The 19,856-nt window shown below is 58.7% G+C and overlaps 1 protein-coding gene across 8 annotated transcripts in view; it reads left to right on the forward strand.

Annotated features, from left to right (window-relative positions):
- The first annotated feature begins 424 nt into the window (after positions 1–424).
- Positions 425–19,856, forward strand: part of Emid1 (EMI domain containing 1) — a 41,131-nt gene continuing 21,699 nt past the window's right edge. For 5 of the 8 annotated variants that reach the window (XM_076865116.2, XM_076865115.2, XM_076865132.2 and 2 more), the window contains exons 1-8: positions 425–560; positions 7,681–7,794; positions 8,140–8,243; positions 16,547–16,630; positions 17,599–17,660; positions 19,148–19,265; positions 19,537–19,587; positions 19,669–19,758. In XM_076865116.2, coding sequence (XP_076721231.2) covers positions 460–560; positions 7,681–7,794; positions 8,140–8,243; positions 16,547–16,630; positions 17,599–17,660; positions 19,148–19,265; positions 19,537–19,587; positions 19,669–19,758 — 724 coding nt within the window. In that variant the 5' untranslated portion in view covers positions 425–459. The remainder of the gene's footprint in view (positions 561–7,680; positions 7,795–8,139; positions 8,244–16,546; positions 16,631–17,598; positions 17,661–19,147; positions 19,266–19,536; positions 19,588–19,668; positions 19,759–19,856) is intronic. The other 3 variants (XM_076865124.2, XM_076865118.2, XM_076865142.2) reach the window with 2 other exon arrangements.

The raw sequence follows: 19,856 nt of genomic DNA on the forward strand, positions 1-19,856 counted from the left end.
CAATGGTATAGGCTGCTTGGGACCCTTTGTTGGAAGGATGGGCGCGTCCCTAGGTTTCGGGAATTGCATTCCGCAAAGCTGTGGAGAAGGATGAGTCCCCAACCTCATGAGCTCAGGCTCGGTGGGTTCGGGTGCCGGCTCGTCTGGGACAGTGGCCGGGTCCCAGTTTTCCACTGTACACCCGACAGTGCCCCGCCCCCCAAAGGGCCACGCGGTGCCAGGCGCTGTGCGCGGGCTCAGGTGGGCACCGGCGGGCCTCCTGGAGGCGGCGCCGGCCCCCGGGCTCCTTCCGGGTTGGCGGCGAGGGCGGCGCCGGGGGCGGGGGGCCGCGCCGAGGGGCGGGCGAGGCCGGGAGCGCGCGCCGCCCTCGCGCCGCGCTGGGAGCCGCTCGGCGCGTCCGGGGCGCAGGCTGGGGGCGGCGGCGAGGAGCGCGCGCGGAGGGCGCCGGGCGGGCGCAGCATGGGCGGCCCGCGGGCCTGGGCGCTGCTCTGCCTTGGGCTCCTGCTCACGGGAGGCGGCGCCGCGTGGAGCGTCGGGGGCGCCCCGTTTTCTGGACGCAGGTAAGGGCTCCCCACTCCGCGCACTGCCAGCCCGGCTTGGGGGTCAGGAGTGCGGGGACATCCCCGTTTCCGTGCAATCCCCCGATCGGAAGGCAACCCCCTCCCCGAGCTCCCCACCTCAGTGCCAGCCTGGGAAGTGGGGGCACGGACACGGGCCACCCCGCTATCTGAGCTCTCTGACCGAGGCTCCCAGGAGTGCGGGGTCCCCTACCCAAGTGTCTGGAGCCCTCTGTGTCCTCATTCACTCCCTTTCAGCCCAAGAGCCCGACAGGAGAGGTCAAGGGAGCAGGGATGGAGCAGAGGCTCTCCAGCATATGGGAAAGAGCCAGGACACCCCCACCTTGGCCAACCCTTCAGGACCCCCTTCCCTCTTCTCCTGCTCCTGGCTTTTTTTAGTGCCGGGGATATTTATTTCCCTTAGAGGAAGGACTAGGGTGGAGTTTCAGCCCAGTGGGTCAGTGTCAGAGGCTCCCTGGGGACCTGGCATTTTGGACAGAGACAGGACAGAGCAGTCTGTCTTCCTGCAGCTCTTCAACGGCCCCCCAAAGCCAGGAACATTCTTTCTGCCTGCTTTATGGACTATCTCCGTGTATCTGGCACTGTGGGGCCCTTTGTATAGTGTTATCATTAATCCTGCAAGGACTGAGGGAGCTAGGGCAAACTGTCCCCATCCAACAGATGACCAAACTGAGGCCAGAGAACTGACATAATCTTCTAGGCACCTGAGCTGTTCGTGGAAGAGTGGCAATTCAAAGCTGTCTTTTTGGCCTTAATGAACCTGCCCTGGCCCCTGATCTGCCTGCAGCCCCTGCCCCTGCCCGGGTTCCCTCTCGAGGGCCAGCTGCCGTTGTCCAAGGAAGACAATGTGGACTAGCCAGGCCTCTCCGGGCTTTTCATCCCATTCAAAGGCCAGCCCGGCCCCCAACCCCTATGGCCTCAATTCTTTAATTCTTTTCAGAAATTCCCCTTTCCCAGTGGTCAGGGGCCAGCAGGCTCCTGCTGGGCTAGCAAAAGTAGGTGACATGGGCAGGCCTGGAGGAGGGAGGAGCCCCAGGCATTCAGAGACCAGAAGAGCAGTTGTCTGAGACAGGGACAGGCATGTGTCAGCAGGTCACAACCACCACCTACCGCGGGCTAACCATGCCTGGCTTGGTGGGGGCACCTGGCCTGTCTCTGTTGCCCCCAGATCTTCCCAGCTGCCACTGGACACACACTGTGTATGGTCCCTGTTTCACAGAGGAGGAAGCCAAGGCCCAGCAGGGATGTGAGCTGTCGGGGTCCCAGATGTTAAGATGACAGTGCGGATGAACTTGGAATTCTCAGTGTCCTGCTCAGGATGACGGTTGCGGGAGCTTAAGGCCCAGAGTCCCCTCCAGCCAGGCCGGCGCAGGGCCCTCCAGACTGAGCTCTGCACCCCTAGGTTTTCCTGGGTTTGGAACAGGACAGGAGTGGTCTAGACAGGTATCTGGTTGTTGCTGGGGACTATCACCCCATCTGTTCCCAGGAGGCTGTCACAGCGGCCTGAGTGTCATAGTAACCCTGCAGGCAGTGCTCACGCTCCTGTTTTTCAGACAGGGATCCGGAAGCCTAAAGAGGCCCTCCCCGGGGAGAGAGGGAGCTTGTCACCTTGGAGGACTAGGAAAATGGATAGGTCATGGTTAGGAGTTAGGGGTTTTATTCCTGCCTCTGTCACCCACTCCTGCATGTCAAAACATGGGTCACTTCATGGTCTGGGTCTCAGTTTCCCTTTCTGTTCCTCATGCCCCAGCCTTGGGGTGTGTTCTGAGAGTGAACAATCCCTTGTGGGAGCAGCAGGGGCCTCTCATACAGTGGTTCCTGCTGTCACCAACGTTAGGTAGAGTAGAGACCTGGTACTAGAGGAGTCATGGTCCTTGGCTGCCAGGGCCGTGCCTTGCAGCCCGGTCCCAGCATTGCTGGAGACAGCCGGAGGGTATCACACCCCATCTGCCCTCCTTCCACCCCCAGCCAGGCGGCCCCAGCACCCCTTGGCAGCCAAGGGACCAAAGGCAGAAAAGAAGCTTTGTGCCGGGGAGGGGGAGGCTGGGAAGGCATCTAAGGGGCCGCCCCTGGTCCCAGGAATTTGGTGAGACTTTGAGACCCCCAGTCCAGGGTGCCCAGGAGCTATGCAGAACTGTCTTAGTTCACAGACACCTCTGCAGCACCCCCATCCCTGCTGGGGCTTCTTACTGCCTCTGTGGCCCCTTCCAGCCAAATCCCCGTGTCATTGAACGACTTCTGTCAGCACTGTGACCCTAGAATTTATGTTGTCACTGTCATCATCACCAGTGTCCTGGCCCACAACTCTAACCCCTGCAGTCCTGGGTCCTTTGGGCAAATCCTAGTATCAGGGAGAGTCAAGAGCATCGGATGGCATCGGCCATCGGCCCCAGCTCCTCTCGGGGCTCAGATCCCAGCCCTGTGGCCGCATGGGTAACCGGGCAGGTGCCTTCTCTGTGTGAAAGGCAGAGCCCAACAATCTCCCCCACAGTCAAGGGGAGAACCTTGTGAAAAAGGTACTGTGCTCATGTCCTTGAGCCCCGGGGAAGCCCCTGGACCACAGCTGCTGGGCACGGGCCCAGGTCTGCCTGGGGCAGCACAGTCCAGGAACAAGAATGAACAATAGCGGCGGGCGCTGAGCTCAGGGCTGAGCGTGAACCCTCCCCTGCCGCGGGCCAGGCTGCTGTCCCCATTTGCAGATGGACAGAGCAAGGTCAGAGAGGGTCAGGACCTCGCCCAAGGTCACCAACTGAAGAAGCAGCAGAGCCGGGACTGGAACTTGGCCCCCAGTGTGGGGTTCTGGCTCTCGTCACCCCACCCCACCCCCGCTGTCTCCGTCCTTTCCTCTCTTTTCATAACGGCCCTTGGCCCTGGGCCCGCTTGGCTGCCTCCTGAAATTAGCCCCTATCACTGTTCCGGATCACAGTCCTGGGCCCCGTGGAGACAAAGTCCCAGGGGCCCCTCGTGGCAGGGAGTGGAGGGCGGGTGTGGGGGGACCCTCAAGGGGGTGGCCAGTGCCAGGCTGAGCTGGTCTGGCCTGTTTTCTCCCTTCCCAGCAGCCTCTAGGGGCCCAGGAGGTGCTGAGTGGGCAGAAGTGGCAGGCCCAGGGGGGACCTGCTCTCCCTCCCAGCCCCTGCCCTGGCCCTACCTCACCGCCCACCCTGACAGCTTATGGCTGATCACAACCCCAGGAAAGGAAGCCCTTGGGGTCAGCAGGGACTGGAGCAAGGTGTCCAGGTACATGCTCGTTTCTGGAATCCTCAGGACGGGGTCGTTCAGTCGTTCGGTTGCTGTCCTGAGCACCTTGCACTGTTCCACATCCTCACCTGGTCCCAGGCCATGCCCTCTTTCCAGCCAGAGAAGGAAAGCTAAGGGCTGCTTTGAGTGGCCAGGGGGGCCCTTGGAGACACACAGTCCAGCCTGGGCCTCTGGGCTGAGTTCTGAAGGATGAATAGGAGTTTGCAGGCAGAGGGATCCCCATGTGCAAAGACCAGAGGTACCAGCCGGGTGCGGTGGCCCACACCTGTCATCCCAGCAGCTTGGGAGGCTGAGGCAGGAGGATGGCGAGTTCAAAGCCAGCCTCAGCAAAAGCGAGGCTCTAAGCAACTCGGTGAGACCCTGTCTCTAAATAAAATACCAAATAGGGCTGGGGATGGGGCTCCGTGATTGGGTGCCCCTGAGTTCAATCCCTGGTAGCAAAAAAAAAAAAAAAAAAAAGATCAGAGGTGCTAGAAGGGGCGACAGGAGTGTGAAAGATGAAGGGTGGACAGGGGGCTTGGAAGGCAATGGGGAGCCATGGTGGACTTCAGATGCCATGGCGATCAGCAGCAGCATTAGGTGTAAGTTTTACAAAAAGCTTCCTGCGGCCATGGAAAGTGGACCCTACGGCAGGACCCCATGGGGAGCTTGGGCTAGTGCTGGGGGCGCTGGGGAATGGGAATGGTAATTGGTGGCCTCCAATTGGAGGGGGCAACCGGCTGACCTTGAACCCCACCTGGCTTCAGTGTTCCCTCCTGTAATAAAAGGTCCCCCAGCCAGCCACCACCTTCCTGTCACCTAAGCAGGGGATTCAAGCAAAGTCCAGCTTGTGGGAAAGAAATCAGGGAAGCAGGCCAGGACCTTCATATGGGAGCTTTTCGTTAGGGAAGAAGAAAAGAATTGTTCTCTCTAGGTCCCCTTGGATAAAAGGGCAGCCTGGGCAGTTGTGGGCAGTCACAGCCCCACCCTCCCTCGCCTGGTCCAGGGACTGGGAACCGGGGGATGTGCGCATGCGGGTGTGGGCTCACGGCTCCGCGTGTACATGTGGACGTGGGCCACAGAGATCGTCAGTGTTTGGAGGTACCTTTTCCAGTCTGTGTGTGAATGAGGGTGGGCACGTGGGTGTGTACTCCGGTGAAGGCACGCGGTCCTGTGGGGACATGTGGCACGCGCACCTGGCATGGAGTTTCACCCTGTGCCCACAGCCCCTTCCTGTATCTGGAGCTCCCGGCTTCCTCTGCCCAGGTTGCTCCCTCCCTCCCTCCCTGTCCCCTTCGCCCCTGCAGCCCTGGGCCAGCCTGGGGTGGTCACAGGGGCCCCAGGGAGCTTCCGTGCCCTCTGAACATGTACACCAGGTATTTTGCACTTGGGGAGGAGGATCCGCGATTCTCACCAATTTCCCAGACTTTCTTATGTCCCCACCCTCCAAACAGAACCCCGCCACGGGGACCCAGCTCGTGAGGTCAGGTCTCACTGTGTTGCCCAGGATGGTCCCCAACACTGGGCTCCTGCGGCCCTTCTGCCTCAGCCTCCGGAGAAGGAGCTGGGACCACAGGTGTGTGTCCCTGTCCCCGGCTGGGGAGTACCACAGAATGGGAACCTGGCCGTGCCCCTCGGTGGCTCCCCCACTCTCCAGCTCTGGGGACTTGCCGCCCACCCCTGTCGTGGCTCCTCCCATCAGGCCTTTGTGGGGGACATCGGATTCTCCATCTGCCACCTCCTCCCTTCAAAGCCCAGCTGTGGGGTCAGCTCCGTCTTTTTCCACTCCCACCCCCACCCGAGCAGCCCCCTGATGTCACCCACCCTGGATGCCACAGCCTTTTGGACCCCCGTCGGGCTGAATTCAGCTGGTGATTCTATGCCTGTCCCCCTCTTCTGCTGTGGAGGACGGTCCCCTGCTTCAGTTCTCCTCAGGTCCCCTCTGTGTGACAGCCAGGGGAACAATCAGTGTACCTCCAAGCCTAGAGAACTGATTTCTCAACATGCTAAAATGCTAAAAGCACATCTCACTGCACATAGTAAGCACTTACTGTATGCTAAGAGTACTCACACCGCCCTCCAGGGATGAGCCAGAAAGGCACCCCCCATCTTAGAGGGGAAACTAAAGCTCTGGGAGGGGAAACACGGCCCCCCATCCCAGCTGGTGCACAGAGGAGCCAGTTCTGAACCCAGCAATGCGGACGGCCCGGGCTGGCCTCGTCTCCGTCCCAGGCCTTGGCTCCCCTGTCCACCCCACCCCCCCATCTCTGTGAGCCACGATCCATGGCGCTGCGGAGTCCTCAGCCTGGGAACCTGCTGACCCTGGATTCAAGGCCACGAAGGGCAGTCTGGTGGAGTGGGGGACCTGCGCTGGGAAAAGTCACCTGAAACCCTCCCTCCTTCTCAGCCCCTTCAGAAAAACACAGGACCTGTGACCCCGTGCAGGGCTGAGGGCTACTGGGCACCTGGAATGTCCCGGCCCCCACAGAGGCATCCACACCACTGCCGTCCAGCCCTCCCCCGCCAGCCCCACAGGCCATGAAAGAAAAAGCCCTTAGCCAGGACCAGGACTCAGTCAAGTTAGTTTGTGGGACCCTGGGGAAGTCCCCTCCTCTTTCCAGGCCACACTAGAATCAGTTCAGAAGAAAGAAGCGTCCTGGGGGCGGGAAAGTTGGCAGAAGGGACCGTTCAGTTTGCTTCATGCAATGGCAGGAGCTTGACAGGGCTTTCGGCCAGGTGTCTCATGGCCCAGGTGACAGGTGCTTAGTGTCGCATCATTGGGAATGGCACAAAACTGGAAACAGGCTATAAAAAGCTACCAGACCACCAGACACACAAAACCATACCCTGGGGCAGAGCCCCAGGCCACTGCATGCTGACCTGAGAACCAGCATCTTGTCAGGGGGAAGCAGGAACAAGCCTAGGCCAAAAAACTTAGTCATTCAGCAACTGAACTTCCGTTAAAGTAAGAGGGAAGCCAGGCACAGTGGCACATGCCTGTCATCCTAGTGACTCAGGAGGCTGAGGCAGGAGGATCGCAAATTAGAGTCCAACAACTTAGCAAGACCTTGTCTCAAAAATAAAAAGGGCCGGGGGATGTAGCTCAGTGGTAAAGCCCCCTGCCTTCAGTCCCCAGTATCAAAATAAATAAATGAAGGAGAAAAAGAGAAAGAGCCACACAGTTATTTGTATTTATAGGCACATGTATAAATATATGTGCATAAAGTTACACTCTCCTATCAAGTTGCTTCCTCTGGGGTCAAGGAGAGCTGTCTGTCCATCCACCTCCTACACTGAGAGCAGCCTCCGTTGACTGTGGTGGGTGGGTGCCAGGAGCCACACCCCAGGCTGTCCCCTTGTTATTTTAGATTCTTGTCCTCTGAGTGCCATTCACAGATGGGAAGACTGATTCTGGGTGGTCCAGTCCTCGGCTGGAACTCAGGTCCATCTGACCCCGGAGCGCGCCCTCTTCACCCCAGGCAGGAAATGTTCCTCCTAGTGAGCAGTGAGGGTCTCACAGGTTTCAAAGTATGTCTCAAAAGGCTCCCGCCCCGAGTGGGAGACAGGAAGTGTCGGTGGCAGAGGGTGGCCGAGGTTGGGGGGAGAGACAGGAGGGAGAGCTGACGATGTGCTGTCCCCTGGCTCCCCCAGGCTCCAGAGCACCCCCAGCAGAGCCACCCCTGGGGATCCACCCCGAGCCTCTCCCAGTCACAGACTCCCCAGGGTCCCAGGGGACTGAGCTTGGGGTTCTCTCTGCCTGGAGTCAGGGCCCCTGGAGAGGACACGGATCTCTCTGTCCGTCCTCCTGGAGTCCTGGGCAGGGTGCTTCCTGCACTTGAGCTTCCTCCCTGTGGATCTTTTTCAGGAACTGGTGCTCATATGTGGTGACACGAACCATCTCATGCCATGTGCAAAATGGCACCTACCTTCAGCGAGTGCTGCAGAACTGCCCCTGGCCCATGAGCTGCCCGGGGAGCAGGTATGAGAGGACATGTGGAAGAGTGGATGGCTCTCCCGGAGGGCCAAGGCCTGGTGGGGGAGCAAAGGTGGCCTAGCACCAGGAGGAAACCCTGGAGGGCTTCCTGGGGGAGGATCGCCATGCACCTGCCTTCCCGCCTGCAGGGGCCTCTGTCCTGTTGCCCAGACCCCCTTATCTGTGGGGCTTAGTGAAAGGGCTCAATCCTGGGTGCAGGGGAGAGACTCCAAAGGGGCTTGGAGGTGGCAGAGGGTCTGGAGGATCTGGCTTTGTCCCTGTGGGTCTCAGGGCAGTGGGAATGGCAGTGGGGGGACCCCTGTGAACCAGGCCACCTGGACACTCTTTCAGCTACAGAACGGTCGTGAGGCCCACATACAAGGTGATGTACAAGACAGTGACTGCCCGCGAGTGGAGATGCTGCCCTGGGCATTCGGGAGTGAGCTGCGAGGAAGGTAGGACTGCCTGCCTGCTGCTTGGGGCCCTGTGACAGCGGCCAAGCAGGTCCCCCGGGTGCATGGGAGCATTAAACAATTGCTAAGTCAGACAGCGCCCATGCATGACACCATGCCCAGAAGAGCCTGCTGCAGAGCTCTGGATGGGGTACTGCCCAGACATACTTGGGGCCTGCTGAATCCCTCACAGTGACTGCTTGCCTCTTGGAAGATGCTCAAGATCCATGGAAAAATTTCAAGACATGTTGTGTCACTCACCTTTTAAGTCACATCATCCCAAGTGTTCCTCTCAAACTTGGTGTATGAGTCAGCTTTCCCGCACTATAAGAAAGCATCTGAGATGACCCACTTACACAGTAAAAAGGTTTTTATTGCCTCACATCCAGTCCACGATCAGTTGGCCTGTGTGGCTTTGGGCCTCTGGTGAGGTAGCCCACCATGACAGGTGCATGCCTCATGGCCAGAAAACAAAAAAATAAAAGCAAGGAGGGGTCAGGGTCACTCTGTCCCTTTCAGGGCACAAGCCGGAACCTAAAGACCTCACACCAGGCTCCACCTCTCCAAGGTCCACCACTTGCCTTTAACACCTGGGCCTTTGGAGGACACGCCAGATCCAGATGTTAGCACTGGGGGAAGCCCATCCAGATATTCCCCAGGACATGGGAACGAGCTTCACCGGAAGCAGAGGGTCACTCTAGTCAGTGGGTCAGAGACAGAGGGATGGTGACCCCGCCCTGCAGAGAAGAGACAGGCTCGGGAAGGTGCTCGACACTCAGTCCCTATGTGTCAGAGACTCGGGATGGCCCCTGGGTGCGAGCTTGTCCTGTGCAGAGGAGCCCCTCCCCACCCACCCTGTCTGAGTGCAGGTTGGTAGCTTGGGGCCACTGTCCTGGAAAATGACCGCACACACTGCCCCCTGGGGAGCTCTTGCAGCCTGGCTGACCCCACAAGCAGCAGATGTGGGGGCACCAAGAGCTGAGCTCCCAAGCACAGCCCGAAAAGCGATGGACTGGCCTTGGGCCAACCCAAGGACCCGGCCCATAGGCACCTCGTGGGAAGGTGCATCCAGGGCCCCAGCAGCTCAGGAATGTGGCCGTCAGTCACAGGATGTGTCCCGATTCAAGAAGCAGAGACATGTGGAATAAGGTCCCTGAGTCAAGGGAGCGTGGTGCCCACGTGCTGTTGCTCGTCTGTGCTGCTTCGAGGGTAGCCCAGTTCACAAATGGGGTGACGTAGGCCCAGAGAGGCGGAGTTGAGAGCCCAGAGTTGCACAGGAATGAGGTGGGGACAGAACTCTCCAAGAAGTGGGCCAGGGCCTGGTGTGGTGATGCAGGCCTGTAATCCCAGCAGCTCAGGAGGCTGAAGCAGGAGAATTCCAAGTTCAAGGCCAGCCTCAGCAACTTAGGGAGGGAGGCCCTGTCTCAAAATAAAAAGGGCTGGAGATGTAACTCAGTGCTCCAGTGTCCCTGGGTTCAGTCCTGGGTACTAGAGGATGGGGAGAAGAAGTGGAGAAGGGAGGCGGTTTGGTAGTTTTGGGGTGATGGGAGGCCCTAGGGAGTTGGGGAAGAACAGGGTGGCCAGAGGAAGAGGGAGCCCCCGTCGTGTGCTAGTGTGGGAGGCCAGGGGCAGGCTTCTGGACTGACACGTGTGTCCCCTCCTTTGTGGCCCATCCTAGTGGGAGAAAGAGGGGAAGGCAGAGGGCCCAAGGGACAAAGGACCAGCCAGGGGTTGGCAGCTGCCCAGAAGGCCCCAGGGGAGCTGTGGGCAAACTCCCCAGGTGTGGAGAGGAGGCCCCGCCGGAGGGCCTGCACCAGGGCAGAATCTGCCCCAGACAAAGGCCACTTTGTCCCTGGTTCCTTTCCCAAGGGCAGACCTTCCCAGTCTCCCGGGGCTTTCCTGGAAGGCAGAGGACAGGTGGGGGCAAAGTCAGTGCCCTTGACTCCAGCTGCTGGATACCATGTGTCCAGGGGCCAGGGCTGCCCTGGGGCCAGGCCACCCCTGATGTCTAATTGCTTCTGCAGGGCCTCAGGCCCAAGCCAAGGGACAGGATCCTCCAGGGTTTCGCGGGCCAGGCCAGCTCTGCCACACACCAGCTGAGTGGCCTTGGGCGGGGGACTCCCCACTCATCTTGGTGCAGTTGTGCAAGAGCGCCTGCTGGGACATTCCTCCCGTGCCCACTCAGAGGGAGGGGTGCCTTCCTGGAAGGTCCCCAGGCTGCCGTGTGCACTAGCAGCAGCCTGGGGTCCCCGACCTGAGCCTCGGCACCCTCACCTGTGAAGTGGAGACAGTGAAGATGCCCCGCCCCCAGGAGGTGCACGATGATTGACAGGATGGGCGGGGCCTCTGCTTGATGATTGACAGGATGGGCGGGGCCTCTCCCCACCCACAGGTTGGAGCTAAGGAAAGGGAAGCCGTCCAGGGGGTGCCCATCTAGAAAACTGGTCTCATGAAGCCCTGGGTAGTGGAAGCATGGGGTCGTTACTGGCCCATCCCAGGCTCTGCTGCACCTGGATCCAAGCTGGACTCCCCCAGCATCTTTCCTGCTGGTGGCTGCCCTTGTGGCCTACTTATTGCTGTGACCTGACCCTGGAACCACAGATCTGCGTCACCAGAGGCTACAGGGTCCAGGGACACCTGGGATGGGCCACAAAGGAGGGGAAACACACGTGTCATTCCAGAAGCCAGCCCTGAATCTGCATTGTGTTGCATGGTGCTCTGTGACCTGAGGCATCTCACTTACCTCTCTGAACCTTGGCTTCATCTGTAAGTCACCTGGAATTGAGAAGTGGGCAGTCATGCCTGGCATCCAGTAGGTGACCCATAAATGTCCTCCTTTCTCCTTCTGACCCCAGTGCTGGGGATTCTGTGGTGACCTGGAAGATGGCCCTGCCTCCCATGGAGGCTCAGCAGACATGCCTCCTGTCTCCAGACTTGGCTGTGAGCCTGGCGGGTTCCAGGAAGCACTCCCCCCCACACACTTATCATCTGCAGGTCGGGAGGGGCACTCTGACAGTGAGTGATGGTGTCTCCTTTGAGGGTCATGATGTCCCGTGAGGATGGGGCAGGCCCCCTATTACAGGTAGGGAACCTGAGACTCAAAGAAGTGAAGGAACTGACCTGGGGTCACCCAGCACGCAAGAGGCAGGATGGAGACGCTGACCATTCATTCCTCCAGGCCTCAGGAGGGGGGGTGGGACTGGGAGGGACCTGGCCAGACTCTCACCTGACTGCCTGTTCATGGAAACAATGGAAGAGAAAGGGCCAAGGCCAGAGTGTACCATAAAGCGGTCGGGGGCAGACACGCCTTGGTCTCTTGAAGGCAGAGCCCAACTATCACCTTCCCTGGACCTGGGCCCAGACTCTGCTGAGGGTGGGGCTGCTGCAACCTCTCCATGTCACCCTGCCTCTGGGCACTCTCTTGCCTAGCAGCCCCATCTTCCAGATGATTAAAATGAGACTCAGAGAGGGTGCTGGCCTCACATAAGGTCACACAGCAAGTGAGCATTGTGGCCAGATTTCTCCCCAGGACTCTGACAGGCTCTTGAGTGCTTATCACCTCCATTGTGCCATCCTGTCATGGCACGGAAGGCCAAGGTGTAAAAGTGAGGCTCTGAGAAGGGAAGGCTGTGCCCAGGGCAGCAGCTGTGAGCCCAGGAGCTGGGTTCAAGGCCAGCCAGCAGGGCTCCAGCTGGGCTGTTTCCCTGAGGACACCCCAGGGGCTCTGTTCAGACCACCTGGGGTGCTGTGACACTGACCGAATCCAGCATCTCCCAGATAGAAGGATGGAGAGGCTGGGGACTCACCCTCCCCTCCAGTGGGATCCTGAAGCTGAGCTGCTGCTTCCCCGTCCCGTGGTCCGCGGCCTACATGCCCCATGTCCCTCACGGCCTCCACCATGGGGAACCAGAGAAGGAACATTTGCCTAAGATCGCACGGTCTCAAGCCTCAGAGCAAAAGTGAGGGAGGTCCCATCTTCCTTCTGGGGGCCCTTCGGCCTCTGGGGCTGGGGACCTCCCAGCCAGGGGCAGGGGCAGAGCCAGGCTGTGTTTCCTCTGCAGACTCAGAACCTTGAGGGCTAACCACTTCACGCACCCCCCATTCCTGTCTGGAAGGCTCGGCCTCCCTGCCTCCCCACCTCCCCAACGGCCCATCCTGCCATCAATCAGTCGGGGCGACTGCTCTTGGCTTCCCCATCACAACCCAGCTCCACCGTCCCTCTGTCTGACCCTCTGCCCACATCGGTCTAACCCCCAGTCAGCTGTGGACGTGGCATAAAATGAGTATCCACAGACAGGTGCCGTGGCACACGCCTGTCATCCCAGCAGCTCAGGAGGCTGAGGCAGGAGGACCAAAAGTTCAAGGCCAGCCTCAGCAGCCTAGTGAGGCCCTGTCTGTGAATAAGATACAGTCAAGGGCTGGGGCTGGGGCTCGGTGGTTAGGGCCCCTTCAATCCCCGGAACCAGAACATAGCAAAGTGAGCACCCGCTGACTGGACGGAGACTTCACCCTCCCCAAAGAGGGAGCCACGCCTTCCCAGAGGCCCCTGGTCTGGCCGGAGGGTTCCTGGACCTCCTGCTCGGCTCTGACCCTGACTCCTCTTTTCGGCCACCAGCCGGCAGGGAGCAAATATTTACATTTGCAGAGTAAATTCCCACAGACCTGGGGGGGCTGGGGGGCTGCGTCCCCGTGACCTGTGGCCACTGAACTCTGCAGACCTGGGGGTGGGGGTCAGAGGAGAATGAGGGAGCCCCTCCCCTGAATCCTCTCCTGGGGGAGAAAGTCACAGGGGCAAAGTCTAGGGACCCCCAAGTTCCCACACGCCCATTTCCAATTTGGGAATCCCAGCCGTCCTGTCCTGCTGCGTGGACAGGGCCAGCAGCCTCCCCCGGGGCTCATCATTCTCACCTGTGTCACAGGGTGTCATGAGGATCCCATGAGAAGGGACATAGCCTTGGCACTGGGTGGAAGGACGAGGGGGTGTCTGGGGACCTCAGTGTTCCAGTCGGGGGGGCAGATTAGAAGCTGCAGAGGGCAGAGGCCTTGTGGAGGTCAAGGCAGGGAGGGCCGGCACTTCGGTGGGCGCTTTGGTACTGGTGAGTGCCCTGGAGCGTCCAGGAGGGCTTCCTGGAGGAGGTGACACCGGAGCCACCGCTGTAGGAATTGGGGAAGGGCACAGTGTACGTGGGAGTGTAGGGGGTGGCCGTTGGGACCTCCCGAGTGGTGGGATGCGCCCTGGAGTGGAGCTCAGGTCTGTGGCCCTGGGACCAACCTTCAGGGTCCTCCTGGGATGGCAAGGAAGGAGCCCAGGCCTGGATGAGGGGCTGTCTGCCCACCCAGGCCTGCCTCAGGGTCCCTGGCCAAACACCAAGGAGGGGTGTGGCCCTCTTGTCCTCAGAAGGCCATGCCCCAACCCACAGTTGCTTCCTTCCTGGAATTTCTGTGCCGAAGAGCCTTTGACAACCTGATACATCTTTAAAAGTGCTTCTGTGTGTTTATCAGAACTGGGGGGACTTTGGGGTTGATTTTTAGAAATCCTGAATCCATAATGAACATTTCCTGGGTTTGGTTTGCTTTTCTTTACGGTGCTAGGACCTCAGTGTGTGCTGGATGAACTTCCTGGCGCTGAGCTGCATCCCCAGCCCCGCACCTTCTTTTCTAGTTGAAATTCACAGTGACTTGGAGCCCCGTCTGTGGGCCCTGCTGGTACCGCTGTCTTTCTGTTCGTTTTTCTAGTTCTCTCTGACTCCTGGGGAAATGTCCCAGAACAAAATTGGTTGAAAAATGATTTCCAGCCAGAAGTCTGCCGACAAATAACAGGGGGGTGGGACACCGTCTCCTGACCTGAGGACATGTATACTCCTCTCCGAGGCAGCTGTGTCTCTGTCCACATCGTGTGCCTCCTTTTCGTTGGCTTCTTTGAAATTGCTTTTCAGCCCTTGATCCGTGCACTAATCAACAGAAGTCTCACTGAGGCCCTTGAGGTCCTGCTGAGTGCCAGGCACTGGACCCAGGACAGACCAGGTCCCTGCCTCGGTGGGGATGGTGTTCTGGCCAGAGGGGCAGACGATTGGCGATCAGCTGGGAAACTGGTCCAGTCAGTAACATGTGGAAAGTGCTGTGGGGGTGGGGGACACTAACAGGGAAGCGGAGAGGGCCAGAAGAGCCAAGGCCTCATTATAGAGAAAACTCATGCTTGCTCAGGGCCAGGCGGACGGCAGCTGCTTTGGGTCAAGTTTCTGTACAGAGTAATAAGATGGTATTTTGCATCTTTTTAAAATATTTATTTTTTAGTTGTAGTCGACACAATACCTTTATTTTATTTATTTATTTTTATGTGGTGCCGAGGATCGAACCCAGGGCCTCGCACATGCTAGGTGCGCGTTCTACCACTGAGCCACAACCCCAGCCCCGTATTTTGCATCTTTACCTGGGAGCAGAAGGGGTGAAGCAGGCTTGGCAAGACTGTTTCTCTCAGGCATCAGAACTCTTGCTGGACACTGGGCCACCCTGCCTAGGGGTCCCCCTGAAAAAAGAAGTCAGGCCCTGGAGTCAGACCTACCTGGGTTCGGATCCAGGCTGGAGAACTGCAGGGGAATGAGAGAGCCACTTCATTTCTCAGCCTTGGTTTCCTTCTAAGGGAAAAGAGAGGAAGAGTCTCTAGCCAGGTGTGGTGGCGCACGCCTGTCATCCCAGCGGCTGGGGAGGCTGAGGCAGGAGGATCGTGAGTTCAAAACCAGCCTCAGCAACTTATCGAGGTCCTAAGTAACTCAGTGAGACCCTGTCTCTAAATAAAATACAAAAAAAATGGCTGGGGATGTGACTCAGTGGTCGAGTGCCCCTTCAATCAAAAAAGAAGAGCCTCCACCTCCCTGGGCCTCTCTATCTGTTGCATGTACAGCCTCTCCATCTGTGAAGACTGTATGGCCCCAGCACTTTTGCAAAAAATAAAATAGCCAGATATATATACAGGAAGGGCTTAGAAGTACCAGAGCTGATTGGGAGTACATGCTAACCAAGATGGGGCTGGGGTATGAAGCACCTAGCACCAGGGCACTCCCTTGCCCAGAGGGCCCCCAGTCCCTGTCCTGCCCTGGGCTGGTAGGACTGGGGAGATTTGCCCCTGCACCCAGGCAAGCTCTAGCCCTTGGGGACAGTGTGCTGAGGGAAGAGCTCAGCACAGTGAGGGCCTCATGGTGGGACCCAGAGCAAGGCTGGCAGCCTCTCCGCTGGGGGCTGGCCAGGGGGACCGTCTGGTTCCAGTTCCCGGCGCCTCTTGCTCCTGCCTCAACCCACAGCCCAGGTCTCAGCTGCCAGGCCCGCGCCTTATTTGGGTCCTGTCCCCCCTGCACACCCCCCAACAACACTCCATAGCCTTAAAAGGCAGGCCCCTGGGCAGGGGGGGCTCTTGCCACTGCTGCATAGAGAGCCCTCCAGCTGTGCCCTTCATCCCTGGCTTGGCCAGCCCATCCCTCCAGCTGTGCTGAAAACCAGGCCCCCAAAGCCAGGCCAGCCAGTGTGGCAGGGGTGGGCTTCTGGAACCAGAGCCAGCCGCCCTCTGGTTTTCATTTGAAGCCAGAGTTGGATCTCCTTCAGCCTTCTTGCTACAAGGGCCAGGGCGAGAGAGCGAGGGTCACAGCCCAGTTTACTGAGTGTCTCTGTGTGAACAGTGAGCTCTTTACACCTATCGCCATCCTCAGGCCTCACACCAGACTGGGAGGGACAGAGGGCTTCGGTCCCATTTTACAGATGGGAAAGTAGGCAGGTCCAGAGAGGATGTCACACAGGTCAGTACGCGGGGGGCAGGAACCCAAGCTTAGATAGCTCCAACTCCCTATCCCCCCCCCCTTTTATTTTTGGTACCAAGGATTGAACCCAGGGGCCTGCAACCACTGAGCCACATCCCCAGCCCCCTTTATTTTCTATTTTGAGACAGGGACTTGGTAAGTTGCTGAGGCTGGCCTTGAACTCTCGATCCTCCTGCCTCAGCCTCCTCAACCGCTGGGATTCCTGCGTGTCGCTGCGCCTGTCTCCATAGCTTCTAACTCTTAACCGTTGTAGCCGCCTGCGGTTGCTGGGGAAGCCCCAGCCTCATCCTCACCCCATTGCCAGCTCCTCTCACCAGCCCATCAAGTGGTCGGTCAGTTCCAGCTGGGCTGTGTCACCCGGGGAAATAGCTCCACCTCCCTGGGCCTCTCTATCTCTCAGGGAGTAGGAATCTCTGCTGGGATACGGTGGGGGGCAGGGGCATGTGCCAGGGCAAGGATGGCACAGGCCAACGGGGTCCTCCCCCCACCATTCCTCAGTTGCAGGCACCTCTGGCTTCAGGGAGCCCGCGTGGGCGGGCAGCACCGTGCGGCGGATGGCGCTTCAGCCCGCAGCCTTCGCAGGTGGGTTCTGGGGCGGCCATGGGGGTGAGGCTGAGAGGGAAGCCGGGGCAGTGTGGTAATTGCCCTAAAAAGCCAGCTGTCCCGCTGTCCCACAGTGGAGGGTCAAGGGCAGGCTAGAAAGAGCCTCAAGGGGAAGAGGAGGGAGCCCAGGCACCCTGAGACCGTGACCCCTGGGCTCCTGTGGATGCAGGTCCAGGCCCCCAGTCTCCTCTTCTTTTCTGACCATCTTCAGTGAGCAAGTCCCTGAGCCAGTGCTTTCTGTCACCAGCTCGTTTAAACCCCGCAGCTGTGCACACTTACTCCCAAGAGCTTGTTGTTCCATTTTAAAGAGGGGGAAACAGAGACCAGAGAGGAGCCCTGCCCTGTCCTGACCCACGTCCTGCAGCCACCAGGGGGCAGCACTGGGCGGGACCGCTGTGCTGTGCTTGTTGGGCACTAGCTGCACCTCGCTGGGCTCCTCTGAAGGAGCCCAACTTGCAAACCTCCAGATGTGGCCACAGCTGTTGGGAGTAACTTAGGTGTCTTGCTAAGGGGTCTGGAGGAACTGGACTGGTTCTGAGAGGGTCAGAGGGTGGTGCCTCTGGGGCCAGCCCTGTCTAGACTGTGATGCTCAGGTCCCCAAAGCTGGCAGGTCCATGTCCCAGCCCGACCCAGCAAGAAACAACAGCATTTCCTGCCCTGGTTTCTGGGAAGAGGGTCATTTTGGACACGGGAGGCTGCCAGGACCAGGCCTCCCACCCTGCCCTGGGAGAAACAGGTCCACTTTGAAGGCTCCAGAGTTGAATGAATCCCTCGGGGATGGTCTAACCTGTCCTGGGCCTGGGGAGATTCTTAACCCCTTCCCCCCCACCGGAATTCCTCCTGGGTTGGGGTCTGTCTCCTCCCTCCTTTGTCCCGGGGGCTCAGGGCTCTTAAAGAGGGAGAACCTGGGACCCCAGGACCCAGTCCCAGCCTCCTCCCCCTCACAGGTTGTCTCAACTGCAGCAGAGTGTCCGAGCTGACCGCGAGGCTGAAGGTGCTGGAGGCCAAGGTGGGTGAGCAGCTCTCTGCTGACCCCCAGCCCGAGGGCCCCTGGCCCTTCCTGTACCCCCATGTCCAGCCTGCAGCTCTGACCTTCCACAGGGCTCCCCACAGACCAGGCAGCAATCTCTGGTCCCTGCCACAGCTGGCCATTGGTTCCCCCCAGCTCCTCGCCTGTGCTGGGTGCTGTCCCCAGGAAGCCCTCTCTTCCCCCGGGAGTCGTGAGGCTCCCCCGCAGGCTGCCCAGTGCCCACCAGATAAGCACAGACTGGGCCGGCTGCAGGATCCCCTCCTTGCCCGCCACCTCCTTTACCACCCCCACGATCCCATCCTCCAACTTCAAAAGCAAAACACCTACTACACATCTCATTATTTTGAGATTAAAAGTCTTTAAAAATCTTAGAATAGGAAACAAAGATTCTATACTCAGAAATGTGGGCCTTTTTTTTTTTTTTTTTTTTTTAATGACTCAGCCTCACTCTTTTGCCCAGGTTGGTAACTCCTGGGCTTCAGCAAGCTCCCTGAGTGGTCAGGACTACAGTGTATACTGTCACTTTTTAATCATTTTTCTTTCCTTTTTTTTTTTTTTTTTTTTTTTTGTGATGGAGAATTTAACCCAGGGGCAGTTCACCACTGAGCCATATCCCTAGCCTTTTTTATTTTTTCTTTTGAGTCAGGGTCTTGCTAAGTTGCTTAGGGCCTCACTAAGTTACTGAGGCTGGCCTTGGACTTATGATCCTCCTGACTTAACCTCCCGAGTGGCTGGAGTTACAGGCTGTGCCATGGTGCTGGCTCCTTCCAGATTTTCTGGACATACACAGTAGACGTGTGTATTCCTTGTATATTCTTTGCTCCACTGTTCCCTCCTCTGGAACTTCATCTTGTGGAGATGATCAGATGTGAACATGTTTCCCTATAGTTGGGAAATTAGAAAACCAGGGACCAGAAGTAGCAGCATAATTACAGTAGCTGCTATGAGGACAGCCCCACATAGTCCCCCAGTCAGTGGCTCAGGGTACCAGTGATGTTCCAGAGTTATCTTCACCCTGGTCCCCAAAGTGGATTTGGTATTTTATGTTAGACCCTTCCAAACTTCCCTGCAGATTTAGCAACACTCCTGATGGTAGAGACAGTGCTTAGCACACCCAAAGCCTGGGCTCAATCTCCAGCACCAAAAAAAAAAAAAAAAGCAAAACTCTTCAAACCCCTGTGCAGTTTCAGCAGATATGACAAGCGTCATATTATTTATGGAGATTAACATAGAAAAAACTGCTTGGTCAGCAAGCACCACAAGCACAGAGCCCCACTTGGGTGGCAGTGACGATGTGTGATGACTTTTCTGCTGTGCATGTTGGGAATCGTACACTTTAAACACAGACGCTTGTCATGAAGCTCTGGGCCCCTAGGAGCCGGGGTCTCCATGCCCCATAGGGCCCCTCCGCTGGTCTGTGCCTGGAGAGTCCCTGGAGTCCCCCGTCCTATCTTCCCTCTCCACAGGTGGCTGTGCTGACTGTCACAGGGCAGGCGGTGCCCTCAACGCCAGCTACCCCTGAGGACCCTTCTCCACTCTGGGGCTCAGCTGCCCAGGGCAGCCCTGGAGATGGAGGCCTGCAGGGTGAGTGGATCAGGCAGGGAATGCACACCCGCGTGGGAATCAGAGGGTGAGGTTCTGGTCGCACCCTTGCTGTGCCCTACTTGACCTGTGGAGGACCTCAGCCCACTAGACCCTGGGGGTGGCCTCAGGGGCTCCTAAGCACTGAGTCCTAGGAAGCTGAGAGCCCCCCAGCAGATCCTGCCTGGATGGAAATGGTGACTGGGACTCTGGATGACTCTCCTTCCCCCCACCCAGCAGGGCCACTGACCCCTGCCTTCCCCTCTCACACCAGGGCCACCTGGAACCAGAGAGAGCATGGGGGCCCTGCCGCTCCCTCAAGATGGTAGGTGCTGCCCGGGGCTCAGGGCCACAGTGAGGGCCAAGAGCAAGTAGAGCTGCCAACCTAATGTTCTTTACTCCCCAGACCTAGGGGGTCCTCGGGGGCTGCCTGGGCCTACCGGTCCCAAAGGAGATGCTGGCAGCCAGGGCCCCACAGGGATGAGAGGCCCACCAGGTAAGCGCCCACCATGCCACCAAAGTCCCCTGCATTCTTGACCATCCCTCGGGCTGGGTGGACCCAGGCCAGCGTGGCTGTCCACCCACCAGCCCTCC

Source organism: Callospermophilus lateralis, chromosome 1, assembly GCF_048772815.1.
Source record: "Callospermophilus lateralis isolate mCalLat2 chromosome 1, mCalLat2.hap1, whole genome shotgun sequence".
NCBI classification, from domain to species: Eukaryota; Metazoa; Chordata; class Mammalia; order Rodentia; family Sciuridae; genus Callospermophilus; species Callospermophilus lateralis.